The sequence below is a fragment of the Lichenostomus cassidix genome, chromosome 20, assembly GCF_008360975.1.
Source record: "Lichenostomus cassidix isolate B80296 chromosome 20, HeHo_3.0, whole genome shotgun sequence".
Lineage (NCBI taxonomy): Eukaryota > Metazoa > Chordata > Aves > Passeriformes > Meliphagidae > Lichenostomus > Lichenostomus cassidix.
In genome coordinates this window covers 14,062,147-14,079,579 of record NC_139500.1, presented here as the reverse complement: position 1 = coordinate 14,079,579, position 17,433 = coordinate 14,062,147, and the positions used below count along the sequence as shown (strand labels likewise).

Here is a 17,433-nt window from a genome sequence, read left to right as displayed (position 1 = left end):
GCCCCATAAAGGATGAGAAGGTGAAGAATCTACAGCCTTCTCCCTTCTTCCAGCTAAATCAGCAGGGATGTCTGGGTGTGGTGATGTAGAGGGGTCTACTTGTTTGTGTGTCCCTCCCAGCCACTCCCTGGATGGGACTGTGCCTGCTCTGGCCAAGGGCACAGGCTGAGTGTGGACACCATTCCCTGGAGATCTGTAGCCAGTTCTCAGCCTCTGGTCTGGGGTGCTCTGGTCAAGAAAGAAGGGGTGAGGAACTGTCCCAAAGTAGAAAGAACCCAGATGTGGAATACTGCTGTGATGATGGCACACTGACCTAGTGAGTCACTCACCTCCCACTCTTGTCTGCACATTGAGAGCAGCCTGGAGGTCAGCTAGACCTGTGGGACCTCCAGCAAGAACAAGAATAGATACAAGCAGAGTGAAGCACACTCTGAGGGGAGAACTGGACACAAAACTCATCCCTGGCCTGCTGCACCTTGGTGTGGAGGGTGGGGACCATGTCTAGATGAATCTGAAACCGCCTTGCCCTAGAGCGGGATGCTGCAGCAGCTGCACAGAGTGCAAGGCCCCCATGGGGGCTGTGCTGAGGCAGCTGAGGGTTCTGGCAAAGGTCTAGGGGCAGGAGAAGACTAAACCCTGTGGACACATAACCCCTCCTTCCCAGTCCCGTGCTGGCCCCAGGGTGGCCAGGCAAGAAGGAGTAGAGTGTTTCAGGCAGGGAATTTCTCCAGCCAGGCACAGAGGCCTTTCTGACTACACACTGAGGCTGCTCCTTGGGTGCATCGCTCAGCCATGAGTGTGATTGTTTCTGCTGGAATTTGGGGCTGCCAGCCAACATGGGCAGTGTTGGAAGTGGAACTGCTGAGCCCGAGGCCAGCTCCCCAATAGCACCACTACAACCAGGCCCTTGAGGGGAAGGAGCTGAAGGACACTTCACTTGGAACTTCCTCCCTCTTTCTCAGGAACGTTGCCTAATCACAGAGCCTTGCCCTTGGGCCTTTGCCTGAGCTGGGTCAGCCATTTCTGTGATGATGTGGATCCTGGTCCCAGCACATACACTGACTTCCTCCCCTGACCTGCCTCATCACTGTGGGATTCTCCAGTGCTTATCTGGTCACTGTCACTGTCCCTGCTTTGCTTCCATTTACCATGGGCCTGTCCTGTGCTGGATAGGGCAGTGCCCTGCCATCTTGGTTCCCACTCACCTGACCTGTCACAGATCTTGCTGCTCCCTGACAATGAGTCCTGTGGAGTTCACAACTCTGCTCACGCTGAGCATAAATAAAGGCTTTACAGGTGAGACCTGAACTCATTCCCAGAGAAAGAAGAAAAGGTCCCAACCCATCCTTCCCACCCAACAGCAAAGGTTGCTAAACAAGACAAAAATGCTGGCTACTCCTTGCCTCCCTACCTCAAATTCCCTATAAAATTGGGTCTCAGCATGACAGAGGCTGAAGAAGGGAAGATAAGACAGGTTACAGTAGGGAAAATGCCCAGAGACATATACAGAGACAGCATAGTCTGGGTTGAAGAAAGCACAAACAAGGCCTTGGAAATAAACCTTTTTTGCTAGCACAAGGATGTGGTCTGTGTTTGCTGTCTGAGGCTCTCCAGTCACACACCTCGCTTGCCTCAGATGAGCTTTGGGCACTCTGGTCTGTGCCATCCTCTGGCCTGGGCTGGAGTGATGGGCTGTTGGGAAAACTATGGGTCCACAGAAGGGAGAGGGTCCTCAGCAGCACAGCTTTCCTTTCCGCCTTTGGATGTGGGTGGGTTTGTGACAGGCCGTTGAAAATTCTCTGGTGCAGGCCCAGGTGGACTGATCTGCTCTAATACTGAGTCAGCAATATGATTTGCCATGGTCCTTATATCCAAAGTGTTGGTTGAGGCTGTTGACCCTAGGTTTGTTTTTCTTTCCAAGTTCTCCTTCACCATGGTACAAGCCTCAGGCTCCACGGTTTTGGCATATCCAGCCCCTTCTGCAGGGGCCGGCAACATTGCTTCCATGTCCTGCCTTGGAAGTGTCTGGGATGGCAGCAGTTGTCTGTTGGAGACATTTCCCCCAGGAAGCTCCAGGATTTCAGCATACTCACAGCTAGTGTCTCGTTCAAACTGAGAAGTTACAAAGGATTCCAAGGTGCAGTGAACATTCTCAACAACTTCTCTGGTGAGTTTGTCAAGGGTATCCTGTGAAAGTGCTCTGTCCAGAGTGGCTGTTTCAGGGTCCTTGGATTTGTCTGCTTGGGTGGCTCCTCCATCAACAGGCTGCTCAGAAGCTGTCTCAGAAGCTTTGGATGTCCTGGATGCCAGACGGTCCCCCAAGATCTCCAACACTGTGGCTACAAGCTCTTTCACTATCACTTCCATTTTCTGATGGTGATCTAGAGAAGTGTCTGAAGGTTCTGCTCTCATGCAGCTGCCTAAAAATCCTCCTCTGATTCCCTGGGCAACCCTCTGTAAAAAGCTAACATGCTGATTCCCAGGAGTCTTCAGCCTCTCCAACACTATGTGCACCACAGTCTCAGCCAACTCTTCAAGCTTCTTGGATTCTGCTGGAGTTGGTTGCTCAAATGCAGCATTCAACAGGCCATTGGCAGTGCTATCTGGCTTCCTCTGGGAGTCGGGTGCAGTGCAGACCCTCCTGGGCAGCTTGGCATCCGCCTTGCCCAGTTCAGCATCCTCCTGGCCCAGCTCAGCATCCTCCTGGCCCAGCTCAGCTCTGCAGTATGTTTGGTCCTTGTTCAAAGCTGCTCTCCCTTTTCTGCATCCCCCTAATTTTCTGCTCTTGGGTGGTTTTTGAGGCTGCAGCCGCCGCTTCCCCCAGCAGGAAGTGCCAGTGGTTCCTGGCAGTTTGGGGCCATCCTTTAATTTGGCCCAGGATGGCAGAAACCCTTCCTGAAAGGTGACACCAGGTTGTGGCTCACATTGCCTGGACAAGTGCTCGGCCCCTGTGTGCTGAGGCTTCCTGCAGGCCCAGGCCAGCACTCTGCTTCAGCCAGGCCATGAGGGCAGGACAGAAGGGTTTCCCTCAGGACTGCACATGTTTGCACATGGCCCTGCTGCTCGTGCCTGGCCCTGCTGCCCGTGCCCAGCCCAGTGCCCTGTGCTGGCTCAGCTCCCAGCCATGGGGTCCTTTCCCCACCACAGTGCCCGGCCCAGCAGCACAGCACAGCGCAGCACAGCACAGCACAGCCCTCCTCTCTTGTGCACTGATCCGGCAGGGATGCCCCAGCCCTGGGCACCACTGTCCCGTGCCCATGAACACTCTGCTTTGCTACCTCTTGCTGCCCCAAGATCTGCTCTGACTGCAGCTTGCTCCGGGTCAGGTACTGCCTGTATTCGTTGAACTCCTTCAGAGTGCAAACCACCTATGGAGGGACGAGGACAGAATCCCCCAAGCACTGTCAAGCAATGCAGACAGCCTTCCCCGAGACAGCCCAACCCCAGCGGGAGGGAAGCTGCCCCCCAGCCCTCCCCTCTACCCCTGGTGTCAGGGCCCCTGATGTCCCCCCAGCCCAGGGCTGAGCCAGGCAGCACGGGGCAGCCTGAGAAGGGCAGGACTGGGACTTGCCAGGGGGATGTGGGTGCTGCTTCTGCTCCCAGGGACACCAGCGAACAGCCCTGCCCTCCGGCAGCAGCAGGTGGCAGCAGCAAAGGCAGTGGGAGCCCGGCTTGAAGAGGGCTGCTCTTGATCAGCCTGACACCCAAATCTACCTTGTTGTCACTGGTGATGAAGCCCCGTCTCTTCAGCAACTGCCGGACATCCTTGCGCTTGTGGTAGTCCCGAAGGGCAGGGTCATGTAGGCAGTTGTATTTGGGGTTGAAATGGTACAAGTAGGGATCATCCAGAGCGAAATAAGGAAATGGCCGGTGGAGCTGTAAGAGAGAGTTTCCAGAGTATGAAATAGGAAGAAGAGAGCAGAAAAGAGGTACTGCATGGCATGCCCATCCTTCTGTGGGCACAGAGACCTGCACAGACAGACTGCAGGGCTAGGCTGGGCCAGGCTGGGCTGTGATGGGTTAGGAGAGAAAAGACAAACCCCAACAGCAACCCCAACAGCAAATAGGTGTCTTAGGCCACCAGGAAGAACTGCAGACCCATCCACAAATGAACCTTCAAAGGTTCAAATGCAGCCAGTGGAGAATGGATGAAACCAATCTCCTCAGGTTAGGCAGGCCCAAGAGCTGTGTCAGCTGCTTCTGTCTCCAGAAAGTGTCTGCCTTGGGAAGGAGCAGTGCAAGCTGGATGACAACGGTGAGTGTATTCCCCAAGCAGGGAAGCCCAGGTTATTCCAAAGGTGCGAAGGTGGCAAGCAGGAGAAGATTGGAATCTCCCTCTAAGGTGCTCCAGGGCCTGGCTTGACATTGTGGAATGAGCTGGAAGGGTGCTGCCCTGGCACCTGGACACACACAGCCACCTGCTAAAGGCAGGGGCCTGGCCACACATATGCATGGTGCCAGAAACCAGTGCCAAGATAGACAAGTGCTTTTCCTCTGCATTCAAGGGATCCTGGAGCTTCCTCTGCCCAGCCCTGTTAAATTGAAGGGCTGCAGCTCCTGTTGTAGTGCACATGGCCACAAGAACATCTCTGCATGATGGGGATGCTATGAAAGAGGAGAGATTTTTCTACCCCTTTCTATTTCTTTTACCGTTTCACCCAGCTTTTCCCTGCAGAAGACAGGCTTAGATCCAGGTGCCACAGGGATCTTCACTCCGAGTGGGAGGTTCAGCAGTTCAGGGTCCATTTTCCTGGTATCTGGTCTTCCAGGGCTGAGATGGGAAGACACAGACACTGAGGTGTTGCTCAGTAAGCCTCCTGCATGGCAGTCCTGAGGCCCTATCTCCCAGGCTCCCCAGCAGAGCCTTCTCTATCAGCCCATTGATCCCCTCCCCGCTAATTCCTAGTGCACTCATCAATGCCTCTGCCTTTCGGCAGGACACCAGCTATGGGATGGTGCTCCACAGATCGTTCTAAGACCTCTCATGGTGCTTTGACCCCACGATGACTTTTGCTGCGGGGACGCAACAGCTGGTCTCCTGGCTAGATATAGCCATGGGGCATTGTTACATCATGGTGATGTCACATAAATGCATGGTCATAACACTGCATTGTCACATCTCCACAGTGACATTATGTCACACAGAAACTGCCCCCCAAACCGATGGCAGGGAGGCCTGCCTGTAGGCCCCTCTGGAGACAGTCCTGTCGGCCACCTGCTCCGTGTGACCTGTCTGTAAGAGCTCATGTCCATAGGCTCCTTCCCCGCCTCTCCTGTCCTGTCCTGTGAGGCAAAGCTTCCTTGCCAGCAGGAAGGAATGTGAGGACCTGCCACACCAAAGATGCCTGGGTTCAGCTCCCTTTCTGTTTTTAGACTTTCTTCCCTGTCATGGCCAAGCAGCCACAACTCGGAGAATTGCACCAAACTGGATATTTGGCCCATCCCTGGCAACATCTAATTCCTGGGTCATGTCTTGAGAAACAGTAGAGAAACACAGCTGAGGGCTTTCTCTACTCCCCTTTCCTCAGGCTCCCTTTCAGCCCAGACACCTCTCTGCTGCGTTCCCAGTCTCCCCTACCCTTGCTTCTGCTGCTCCTATCTGCTCTCACTTCCCACACCTTTCTTGGATGGAATTAGCAAGGTCTCCAGTGCCCGTTCCTCCAGCCAGTCTGGTGCATTGGGGCAGCTTTTGCACTGCAGAGTCCTGCCAGCCTCACTCGTTGCACAAAAGCAAGAGACAGGCAGAGCAATGTGTTGGAAGTGCAGTGATTACCACGGGTCTCTTGGGAAACAGCGAGGGGCAAAGCCCAGGGATGGTGTTCCTCTCCTTCCAAAGCAGTTTCTGGCACATGCTCCAGGTGCAGCTCTTCTTCAGCTTGGCAAGTGGAGGAGCAGCATCGACTGTGCCCCAGTTTCCCTGTGCCACATATCCTGCTCATCCACAAGGGCCATGTGCCCTGCACCACATTCAGCTGGCATGGACTGTGATGCTCCTAGCATGGTGACATCCCTGCAGGGAAATCCACTGAAGTTCACAGCACAGAACTGCAACAGCTCAGCAAGGTGGGAAGAAGGAGGTCTCTGCCCAAAGTCTTGGCTGGATCTGATTGCAGAGGGGACAGAGGAAAGCAGTACTGCCTGCCTCTGCCCTCACCAGTTTGGGCTCCTTCCTGGGCCACAAAGCTTAGTGTGTCCACAATTACTACTTTCCTTGATGTGTGGAGATACACTGGACCCTAACTGATCTAGCTGATCCAAGCAGGGTCTGTCTGCAACCCACATCAGAATAGGCAGAGACCAGCCAGGTGTCTGTGGCGGAGCATTGTTTCTGTTCCCTGGGAAGGGCTGCCTCTCTGTGGCCAGCCAGAACAGCAAGTATGGCAAATGTCTGAGCATTCCCGATATTTTAACCATGGACACTCACATCAAACAGAGAAGCTGGACCCTTGGACAGTGAACAAGTAGAAATGTCACAAATTGGCATAGACACATCCCTGAACTGCCAAAAGCCATATGCTCTCAGTGGGAACAGCAGAGCAAAGGATTCCAGTGGGATCTAGGAAGACTCATTTTGGAGGAGAAGGAAGTGGTCCTCAGGGCAGGTGTGCTAAGAGTCTATAGCTTTTTTAAATTATGAAACTCCAGAATGAAATACAGTGCTGTCAAAAAACCCATTATACAAACACTATGCTGATGTTTTGGTAAAATAAAATAGAAATCTATTTCTCTCAAAACATTGGAGTTATTTTCCAGCTGCTTTCTATTTTAATTCTTTCTGCAACTTTTTTCTCTTCCAGAAACCTGCCATGTTAAGACCCCATGTGGGATTTCCAGGTTAAAATATAAATCCAAACTGAAAACTGTATTTTCAACCTTTTATTTTTTTTTTCCTGTTTAAACCATCCTGTGTGCTCTCTGGGTCCTGCACTGCTTATGACACTGGGCTGAGGCTGTTGGTAAAGAAGCAGCCAGATTTGTGCACCAACAGCAGTTCGTGCAGCTGGAGGAGGAGGAAGACAGAAGGAAAAAGCACTTGGGCCATGTTGTGTCTTCCTCTGAAGCCTGACAGCATCAGCACTGTGTTTGCAGACGCCTTGGCCACAGCAGTTACTCTTTCAATCATGAAACTTGACAGGCAGCAATCCTCTGCTGGTCTGTGGCCTCAGAGCAGAAATTCAAGGACTATCCCAGGAAACCTACCTGAACCAGGGAGAATTTATCCACCCACAGTGACACACACTGCAATACTTGACGTTAAGAATTCTAGCATGCATAGATTTTTGCCCTTCTGTGTCAATCTGGTTGGGGCTTTAACTTAGCATGAATCTACCAAAAAAAGAAAATAAAATTGATTTGCCCCGGAACAGCTCTGTTATCCACAGCAGAATCCGCAGTCCTCTGGCTGAGGGGCAGTGACGACCCCCTCGGAAGGGCACTGCTCAAGCTCACCCGCTCCCCGGGACATGGGACACCAGCCGAAGGGACCGAGCCCAGCCTGCGGCGGCTGCGACAGCCAGGGGCGGGTACGCGGAGGACCGTGGGCATCCTGGCATTCGCTTCACGAGGGGCTCAAGGGGTCAGGTTGCCAACTCTCCCCTGTATTTCACCCCTGTGCCACTCCCGCGCTCACGCTCCCCGCAGGGCACTGTGCCTGTGCTCCGTTGCGGGCGGAGCTCCCCTCGCCGCGGCACCACCGCCCGGCCCGGCGGAGCCACTCCTCGCGAGGACCCTCGCCAGGGCCGCCCGCACCGGCTCCGCGCCCGGGGCCGCCCCCTGCGCGTGCCCTTCGGCCCGAGTGGGCGGGGCTCCCGCGGCCCCCACCCCGCGGCGGCGCCGCATCGCGGCGGCCATTTTGTGCGGCAGCGGTTGGTGCGCGGGCCTGGGCGCGCCGCGGGCCCGGGCGGAGCGGCTCCGTTCTAAGCCTTTTTCCCGTACAGATCCCTCGGTAAGAGCGCGGCGGCGCCCAGGCGGGCCGGGTCGCCTGCCCAGGTCTGCGGGCTCGCGGCGCGGTGGGGAGACGTGGGGAGGGAGGCCGGGCGGGCGCGTCCCCGCACACAAAGGGCCGGGCCGGGCGACGCCTCCCGCCTGCGGCCCCGGGGCGCCGAGCGGGGCCGCTCCTGCCTCGCTGCGGCCCGGCGCGCTGAGGCCCGCGGCTCGGGCCGATCCCGCCCGCTCCCCCGTCCCTGGCTCCGTCTTGCCGCCCGCGTCCGGCGGCCCGCGGAGCTGCGCGGGCAGGTGAGTTTGTGCGGGCCGAGCGCAGGCGCCGCGAGCCCGGTTGGCGCGGGTGGCCGAGTGACCTTGTGGCGTCGCCGGGGCCCGAGCTGGGGATTTGACGGGTCCGGAGTGGCGCCCGGCGGACCGGTTGCGGCAGGGAGCGGGAGCTGCGGGGCACTGGCGGCTCTGGTTTTGGTGGTGCTCGGCGGGGCGGCTGCACCTCACCCGACCCCGGGTAGTGGGGAACCCGCCTGGAGCAGGTACTTGCCCTGCCAGATGTTCAGCACGGCAGGGGGAGGCTTCCGTAGACGGTACCGCCGGCTGGAGGCTTCTGTCCCATTAAATGTGGAGCATTTCTTTAACGCACTGTGTTCTGTCCCTTTAAACTGTTTTAAAAGAACAGAAATCGTGGTGGATCTTTGCACTGACCCCAAAGCTGCCTCATGTCGTACCTGTGTAGTGCGTGCGGTTGAGAGGCACTGTGGTGGTCTTCCTGACAGGTGTGGGTTCAAATACGGCTTATTGCCACCAAAATGGATTTTTGTACCAGTCGGTAGTCTGTAGCCATACCAGGGTTTGGTTAATCGAAACAGATACAGTTTCGGGAAACAGTTTTATCTTCTTTACTTGTTGAAAATCTGGGTACCAGAGATGTTTCTGTGATCCCAGGCTATTGTTTGTAGCCTAAATGCTTGAAAATAAATTAGGAGGGATATCTGAAAGTTGATGATTCCAAGTGGAGTAGAATAAATGTCACTTGACTACAGAATTTGGTGTTGTGGGATAATTAAATGAAACATTAAAGCAATGGTAATGACTTGAATTAACCTTTTTTAAGTATCTGTACAGCAGCTTGTAATTGAGCATCTCTGTAACAAATGCTTTTTACTTGGGTTCATGTAACTTTCTATAATGAGTAAGTATCCTTTCACAGAACCAGTTTCCAAAAACAGTCAAATGAGAACACTTAAGCAAAGATCAGTCATAGTATAGTTCTCTCTTACTTTTTGTGTGACTTCTAATAGTTTCACAGTAATAAATGAAAGTGGCTTAGATGAATGCCTGTTATTTGGCTTAAGTCAGCTTGTGGAAGAGTTGTGTAGTTTATGCTTTTGCCGGTGACTTTGTGGATGTCTGCTCAATGGAAAAAAATTTTGCTTGAGCAGGCTGAGAGTAAAATCTGTTTGCCTGTAATTTTAAGGTCAAGTTGGGAATGAGGCTCGAGTAGTAATTGCTCATAGCGGTACTGCGTTGACTGAAATGTAAGAAGCATGTAATTAAATCTTACCTTTAATTGGCTAAGCTCTTTGTAGCACTTTCTTTTGTTCTTGTAGTTCCCGAATGACCTAGGCAATGATATTAACTTAAATTCTCCCCCTTGGCCAGGAAAGGAGAATGCAATCAGTAATTTAATTGTAGGGGATAATAAATTCTCTGTAACTAAGTATTTTATTTATAACTGCATCTGCAAAAGTTAGGTATTGTCTGTCGCTGTAATTTGTCAGACTGACAGGTGCTGACACTAGCTGTCCTGCCTGTGTGGCACTGTCCTGCACACATGTGAGCACTTGTGTTGTGAACTGAGCTAAAAAATGTACATGGGACAGGGGAAGGATTTATTGCTCAGCCCTACAAGTGGTTGTCAGTATTTCAGCTGCACTCTTGATGGCTGTCTAGTTGCATGGATCCAGTGGATTTTTTTAAATCTTAAGAAAAAAAGAGAAGTTGCATATCCTTTGGTCTGGTGTATCATATTGAGAAGTCTTGTGAAGTGCTTGTGAGTTCATTGCTGAGTAAGTCTATTCCTTTTTTGCTTCAATTAATTCCTTACCTTCATACTTCCTTTCCTTACTTGCTTACAGGTTTGTTTTGACTCCTTGTACTTCATGCCTGAAAATACTTTCTTCAGGTGAGAAATCATGGCTCAGAATTCTTGGTTTGTCCTTTCTGTCCAAATACCAATAGCTACATGGCCTGTTTATTTCTAAAGACCTTTTGGAACTACTGGTGTTTCAATTTTTTGTGGTTGAAAGAACCAGGCTTAAATGATCAGGCATGCATGGATGTGTACTGTGTCCATCCTGACTGGCTGCAGATAATAATGTCTATTGAAACATAAATACTTCTTTCACAGTCATGGTAATTTGTTGACATGCCTGTGTGTGTTTTTACTGGGCTTGAGTACTTTCAACCAGCATATTTAAGGGTAGCCAACTATAGTCTGTCTTACTTTTTTCATAAACCTACCTGAAATGGAGTTCTTAAAACTGGTTAAAAGGAAATTGATTAAAAAGGACAGCTGTCTGCATCTGTGTCTTCAGCTTGGTAGCCTGTATTAATGGAAAGAGAGGAAGCGCTATTGCTTATTGTGAGGAAGTTTTTTTTTGTGGGTTTTTTTTTGTTTTGTTTTTTTTAATATATGACGCTAACACCAAAGAGGTTTCCTGATCTTGTTGCTGATGTTATAATACTAGTTTCAAAATTGACTTATTTTCCTACTGCTTAAAATCAGCACTTCTTTCCCAAGAAAGTGGATAATATCCTCTTGTTCCAGAGTTGTTGAATCAGGACTGTCTTGAGCACCTCTAGTGCTCTAGATGTAGAGCTGAGTATCCTTAGTCTGGACCTGTACATCAATGATGCAAAGACAGTGCTATTGGTAGGGTTTGAGTTAGGATTTTAGTTAGGCTTAAAAGCATGTATTGGCATAGCAAGGGGTTGTGAGTACACCAGGCTGGAATTGCTTCTTCCCTGTACTGTAGTTGCTAATGGCTTTTTTTGCTACATGATCCCATGTATTTGTATCGGTTCTTTGCCTACGCTGCAGCTGTCTTCTCTCTGTTGCTGTTACTATGCTTGCAAAAAGACACATTTTTTTTGTTTGTTTGTTTTTCCTGCTGTCCTTTCATCTCTTAAGCTGAGAGACAAGTCTGCAAGTAGCCTTGAAGTGCACCCCTTTCTTTCCTTTTAAAAAAATTTAAATAGGGGAGTCATATCCTTCTTAGAAGGTGGCACATGCACAGATGATGTGTGCTTAATGAGTTATCTTCAATAAAGACATATTTTTTTATCAGTACTCACGGCAGTGTAACTTAGAAGATTTTCCTTTGACTGTCTTGAAAATATCATCTTCTTTATCAACAAGTAGGGTAGATTTGGTTTTGTCAAGGCAGGAAACAATGGAATAATGAAACAGAATGCCGTGTCTAGGTATCAGAACACTGGGTGGAAACAGTGACCTGTGGGATTTTCAGTGGCCAATATTGCACGTGCTGCAAATTAGCTGTGAAAAATATTTCTCAGGCATGTTTTTTTAATGGATGTTTTTATAGGTAGATTTCTTCTAGGAGTCATAAGTCCAAGTCCAGTTACTGCTGCAGGTACTGTAACCAGATAATTTTTGTGCTTTGACATGCTCTTTCTATTTTTGGTCATAATGTTTTTCATCTGATAGCTAAAATTCATGTTGGTGCTTGGTGATAAAAAAAAATCTTAGGTTCAGCATCCTGCTGCATGTACTGTGCTGCTGAAACACCCAGAGCAACTTCAGAGCTGGGATATCGCAGCTGGCCATGTAGTGCTGGGTGGTAATGTAGCCAAGCAAACAGGATCCTGGTACTGTGATGCAAGCATTTACCAGGGGATCAGGAAGAGGACAAACTTTCAGCCTCTGGAGGCAGCTCTTGTCAAGTGTGAGGGAAAGGTACCCTCTCAAGGATGGTTTATTAGTGTGCCCAAGCAGGTGGAGCACCATAGAGAAAGGTTTCCACTACTTGAGAGAATTAGCTGTGCTGAGGATAATCTATAGGGATTCAAATAACAAGCAATCCCCTATAAATCCAGATGAGATACATAAATATTAAGCGCCAGTGCTCACTTGGCAAGTTTATTTAAAGGAGGCTTGAGGTACTACTTTTCCCTGAGGTTGGCACAAGGGAGAAATGCTGCAACATCCTCAGGAGGTTAAAAACCCATACTTAATTGGCAGACTTTAGCAGACCAGGAATTTGGCAAAATTTAAAACAAAACAGGCAATCAAAATAAGATATTTCACTTAGCATACGCTACCTATCTGACCTTAAATTACCCATATTCCAAGAAGAGGAAATAAAGAGTGAAAAAGGAAAAAAAAAAGGGAGAAAATCAGGATACAGCTGCCCTCTTTGATCCCACTGCAATCTCAGCTATTATAAAATCCAAGGACATTAGGGATTTTACCATGTGCATCTCAGAGCAGTGGTTTTATCTTCTCTGGCCTCCTGTGGCTACACCCCCCAGGTGGGGCTTCTGATCATCCAGCCACTCTGGGGCTAAACTGGGGCTGCAGGCATGGGGTGTGGGGCATTGCTTGCAGTGTGCCAGTGCGTTACACTTTTTCTGGGCTGGACTAGAGCTTCCTGGGGGCAGGGGTGGAGCAGTGCACCTCCCGCTTTCCACAGAACTTGCTGTTCCCCCTCCCCTTCAGTTGTTTGGAGCGAGTAATCATTTTCTCCAGTTTTTCTCAACAATCCATGTGGCAGAAGTTTGTACAGAGCGTGCTATTGTTGTACACCAGCTCATTGGCATTGATGTCAATGAAAGAAGGAGGACAAGAAGTGCTCCAGGTATCTACCTGACTCTTGCAATATGAGATTATCTTTTTTCCTGCTGACTGACCTGTGACTTGGCTGTGAACTGTCCAAGACTGTGGACAGACTTGAAAGACTCAAGCAGGTTGGAGAGGAAATGTCCCATGCCCCACCAGTACAGACCAGAGTCTCTGCTATTAGGAGCCGCCACCCCTGTGTGTGAGAGAGGGGAACATAATGAGGTAACATGGTTTTACCTACTTGAGGTAGCACATAGAGGACATGAGGAAGTGGGATGGAAAAATGCACTTCTTCCCTGGCAGCACAGTTATGTGAGCAGAGAGGTAGAAAAACCTTCCCTGGCAGCATAGGTATGTGAGCAGAGAGGTAGAAAAAACACTGCAGGAAATTTTTTGAAGGATAAATGCCTCTCCAGTTTCCAATGGGCAAGTCCTGAGACAGGAGGGCTGATGTTACTTGCGATTGTCCTGAATAGACCTCCAGTTCATATTTACAAGAAGTGAGCAATGAGTACCATGACCAAAACTAGAGGGGCCCAGCCAGGTCGGGGAAAGGGACATTTGAATCTATTGGATTGTGTACGTCCATGGCCTGGTAGATCAGACCCACAGGAGCGTAAAATTTTAGTTGGTACTGGCATGTAATCTACCCTGATGCTATTGAGATCTGTAGGGGCAGAATCTATATTTCTAAGGTGATGGGGAATCTGAGCAGCTGACTGTCCTGGAAGCTGAAGTGAGCCTGACTAGGAATGAATGGCAAAACCACCCCATTGTGACTGGCCCAGAGCTCCAGGCATCCTCAGTATAGATCAGCTCAGAAGAGGGTATTTCAAAGGCCCAAAATGGCATCGTTGGGCTTTTGGGTTAGTTGCTGTGGGGACAGAGGAAATTAAACAGTTGAATACCTTGCCTGGTCCCTCAGAGGACCCTTCCTGTGGGACTGCTGAGAATCGAAGAACACAACAGAACTAATCACTACCGCAGCAGTGCATTGTTGGCAGTACTGCATCAGCCAGGAGTGTGGGACCCCTGTCCATGGGATGAGGCAAAAACTGGACAGCCAGGGAGTGGTCAGCAAGACTCATTCACCCTTCAGTAGTCCTATATGGCCAGTGCATGAGGGCAGTGGAGAGTGCAGACTGACACTGGACTGTCCTGGCTTGCATGAAGTCACACCATCACTGAGTGCTGCTGTCTCAGACATGCTGGAACTTCTCTATGAACTGAAATCCAAGGCAGTAAGGTGCCATCATTGGCATGGCCACTGCATTTTTCTCCATTCCTTTAGCAGCAGAGTGCAGGCCACTGTTTGTGTTTAGCTGGAGGGGCATCCACTACACCTGGAATTGAATGCCCCAGAGGTAGAAGCACAGTCCCACCATTTGCCATGGACTGATGCTGGCTGCAGTGGAAAAGGGTGAGGCTCCAGAACACTTGCAATACATTGATGACATCATTACATGCGGCAACACAGCAGAGGAGGTTTTTTCGAAAAGAGAGAAAACAAATCTTCCTTAAGGCTGTTTTTGCCAAGGGCATGGACTTGTCCAGGAAATTCAGTTCCGAGGAGTAAAATAGTAAGATGGATGTCGTCAGATTCCTGTGGATGTGGTCATCAAAGTAGTATGTCCAGTCAGCAGAAAGGAAACACAGGCTTTCTGAGGCACTGTGGGGTTTTGGAGGATGCAGATTCCATAAAATAGTCAGATTGTAAGCCCTCTCTGTCATGTGACATGGGAGAACAACAATTTTAGATGGGGTTCTGAACAACAAGTTTTTGAACAAATTAAACTGGAGATTATTCATGCAGCAGCCCTTGGGCCAGTCAGGACAGGGTAAGATGTGAAAAATGTGCTCTACATTGCAGCTGGGAAGCATGATCCTTGGAGTTTCTGACAAAGTACCCATGGAGACTTGAAGACAACCCCTGGGGTTCTGGATTCGGTGATAAAGAAGATCTGAGGCCTGTTGCACCTCATCTGAAGAAGTGATCTTGGCAGCTTGTGAAGGGGTCAGATGTGAGTGACACTGACGCATAGCACTTTCTGGCACCCCAACTGCCAGTGCTGGACGGGATGTCCAAGGGAGATTCCCTTCCACATGTCACGCCACTGATGCCACGTGGAGTAAGTGGATCTCTCTGACCACACTGAGCTCAAACAGGAAACCCCAGTTGCCCAGGGATCTTGGAAATCATTACAAAGTGGCATGAAGGCAAAAATATCAGGACTACCATCAGAAGAGGAAGATAAAAAGGTGCCACATGCTGAGGAGGCCCCATCCTATAATCAGCTACCAGAAAATAAAAAGCAATGTGCTCTGTTCACTGCTGGTTCCTGTCATATCATAGGGACAGACTGAAGATGAAAAGCTGCCATATGGATTTCTACACAGTGAGTCACAGAAGCTATTGAGGGACAAGGTGGTCAGGTTGCAGAGCTGAAAGCCGTCCAGCTGTTTTCAAACACTGCCGAATGAGAGAAGTGGCCCATGTTCTACCTCTATACTGACTTGTGGATGGTGGCAAATGCTCTGTGGGGGTGGCTGGACTAAATGAAAAAGACCAATTGGCAGCGCAGAGGGAAGCCCATCTGGGCTGCTGAAGTGTGGCAAGACGTGGCTGCCTGGGTAGAGAAATTCACTGTAAAAGTATGTAATGTAGATGCACACATACCCAAGAGTTCGGCTACTGAAGAGCATTGTAACAATGGACAGGTGGATCATGCTGCCAAGGTTGAATTGCCTGAGGTGGACTATTTCTGGCTCAGTGGGTGGCCCATGACGCCTCATATCATCTGGAAAGGGACACAGCATTACAGATAGGCTCATGACCAAGGACTTACCCATGAACACCATCTCCCAGGTTATCCATAATGGTGAAATGTGCACTGCAATCAAGCAGGTAAAAACCAAGTGGGTAAAGCCCCTGTGGGGTGGGGGATGATGGTCAAAATACAAATATGGGGAGGCCTGGCAGATTGATAACATCACACTCCCACAGACCTGCCATAGCAAGTGTTAGGTGCTGACAGTGTTAGAAAGCACCAGTGGATGGCTGGAGATGCATCCTGTGCCTCATGGCGCTGCCCAGAACACCATCTGGGCCTTGAAAAGCAAGTCCTGTGGTGACATGGCACTCTGGAAAGAATTGGGTCAGACAACGGGACTCATTTCAAAACCAGCATCGTAGATGTCTGGGCCAGAGAGCATGGGATTGAGTTGGTGTATCGTGTTCCTTACCATGCACCAGCCTTTAGAAAAATTGAACGGGATAAAGGGCTGTTAACAACCATATTGAAAGCAGTGGATGGGGGAACCTTCAGACATTGAGATTCACATTTAGCGAAAGCCACCTGGTTAGTTAACACGTGAGGCTCCACCAATCAAGCTGGCCCTTTCCAGTCAAAACCTCCATGTTCCGTAGAAAAGGATAAAGACCCGATGAGAAATGGAATATGAAGAATTACATGAGGAATATATTATGGAAGACAACTTGGATTAGTCCTACCTCAGACAAAGACAAGTCTGTCTGTGGGATTGTTTTTGCTGAAGGACCTGGGTGCACTTGGTGGGTGTCTTGGTTTTAAAGACAGGTGCCTGCTAAGAGAGGTGGAACCCTCCCTTAGAATTAGGAATGTGACCCTCCTTCCTTCCGAATTATTTTAACTTTGAAATCAAGGGCTTTCAGGCAAAGGTATGGGAAAAGGAATAACAGTTCTTTGCTAGTATCTATAGCAGAGTAAAACAAGCAATAACAGGAATAGCAACAACAAACAAAACCAGAAAACCAGTGGCAGATGTCCTTTGGGCTGCCACGCACTTTCCTGTTGGGTGTAAGCACGGTCGCAAGCAGCAGGGGCGCTGTTGAGCTCCCGGCCAGGCACGACAGGTGCGATGACTGCCGACCAGCTGCAGGTGGCGCTGTGGAGCAGGGTCAGGTCGGCCTCACGCAGCTGGTAATGGCGAACAGACTGGGCAGCAAGCAGTGCGCGGCAGGCAGCTTGGAGCGGCAAAGTGGGGTGGCAGGGGCAGGGGGCTGGTTCTCCCGGGCTAGCCAGCAACGTGGCAGGGACTCTGCAGTCACAGCAGATGCCGTGATGTATTCTGGCGAAAACGGGTGGGCGGCAGTAACAGCCGGGCTCCCCCCGCAGTTGTTGCAAAAGCGCAGCCGGGAAAATCGTGCGCTCCCAGCGGGGAAAAGGGTTGAATCCCGCGCCTCTTTTCCCCAGCGAAAGCTCACCCAGCCAGGAGAAGAAAAGAGAGCACAGTTGGATATCCCGCGGTCGCAGCCAGAAGCCAAAAGCAGTCGCTTTCCTCCTGGTGTCCGACAAGGGAGTGTCCGGCAGGAGAGCTTCCTCTCCTCACCACGCCCAGCCAGAGTCTTTATCTCTTACAAAAGACTTAGTAGGTATGAGCACTTAGACATTTGTTTCCTAGTAACAGGATGGAGGAAAATTCCAACCTCCCCAACCTCCAACAGTGGGTAATGCAGAGGGACAGGGAAGCATTATGAGTACCTCAAAGGCATTTGATTTTTGGGTGAGAAGATTCTGTGATGTTGAATTTTATACAATTAGTTGCTGAATGATAGTGCCACTGTGTGCTATGACTACCATTGACAAGGTATA

General features: G+C 50.3%; 3 protein-coding genes across 19 annotated transcripts in view; 2 read left to right on the top strand and 1 right to left on the bottom strand.

Moving 5' to 3' along the window:
* The window catches only part of LOC146428898 (rho GTPase-activating protein 39-like), a 67,491-nt gene extending 60,284 nt beyond the window's left edge, over nucleotides 1-7,207 (top strand). The window contains exon 10 of the transcript XR_014856055.1: nucleotides 6,798-7,207. The gene's annotated coding sequence lies outside the window, so the exon portion shown is untranslated. The remainder of the gene's footprint in view (nucleotides 1-6,797) is intronic.
* LOC146428897 (uncharacterized) lies at nucleotides 1,547-7,307 on the bottom strand. Of its 2 annotated transcripts, none has more exons than XM_085079545.1 (5): nucleotides 7,201-7,307; nucleotides 4,651-4,771; nucleotides 3,715-3,876; nucleotides 3,279-3,368; nucleotides 1,547-2,895 (listed from the first exon to the last, which is right to left on the bottom strand). In XM_085079545.1, the coding sequence occupies exons 1-5, from the start codon at nucleotides 7,272-7,274 to the stop codon at nucleotides 1,705-1,707; spliced, it is 1,638 nt and encodes a 545-aa protein (XP_084935671.1). In that variant the 5' UTR covers nucleotides 7,275-7,307; the 3' UTR covers nucleotides 1,547-1,704. The 2 variants fall into 2 exon arrangements, with proteins under 2 accessions (XP_084935671.1, XP_084935670.1); XM_085079544.1 differs by lacking the exon at nucleotides 7,201-7,307 and adding an exon at nucleotides 4,980-5,242.
* Nucleotides 7,308-7,463: 156 nt separating this feature from the next.
* PHF20 (PHD finger protein 20) overlaps nucleotides 7,464-17,433 on the top strand; it is an 80,729-nt gene continuing 70,759 nt past the window's right edge. For 10 of the 16 annotated variants that reach the window (XM_085079539.1, XM_085079531.1, XM_085079532.1 and 7 more), the window contains exons 1-2: nucleotides 7,464-7,945; nucleotides 10,077-10,123. In XM_085079539.1, coding sequence (XP_084935665.1) covers nucleotides 7,464-7,945; nucleotides 10,077-10,123 — 529 coding nt within the window. Of the gene's footprint in view, nucleotides 7,946-10,076; nucleotides 10,124-17,433 lie in introns of those variants that run through there. The other 6 variants (XM_085079536.1, XM_085079540.1, XM_085079534.1 and 3 more) reach the window with 4 other exon arrangements.

Excerpts from the sequence above, each read along its gene's own strand:
- LOC146428897 (XM_085079544.1), bottom strand. The coding sequence starts at position 5,056 with ATGGCTATATCTAGCCAGGAGACCAGCTGTTGCGTCCCCGCAGCAAAA. Across the intron at positions 3,369-3,714 it reads TCATCACCAGTGACAACAAG|GTGGTTTGCACTCTGAAGGA; the intron begins GTAGATTTGGGT and ends GTCCCTCCATAG. Across the intron at positions 2,896-3,278 it reads AGATCTTGGGGCAGCAAGAG|GAAGGGTTTCTGCCATCCTG; the intron begins GTAGCAAAGCAG and ends GTCACCTTTCAG.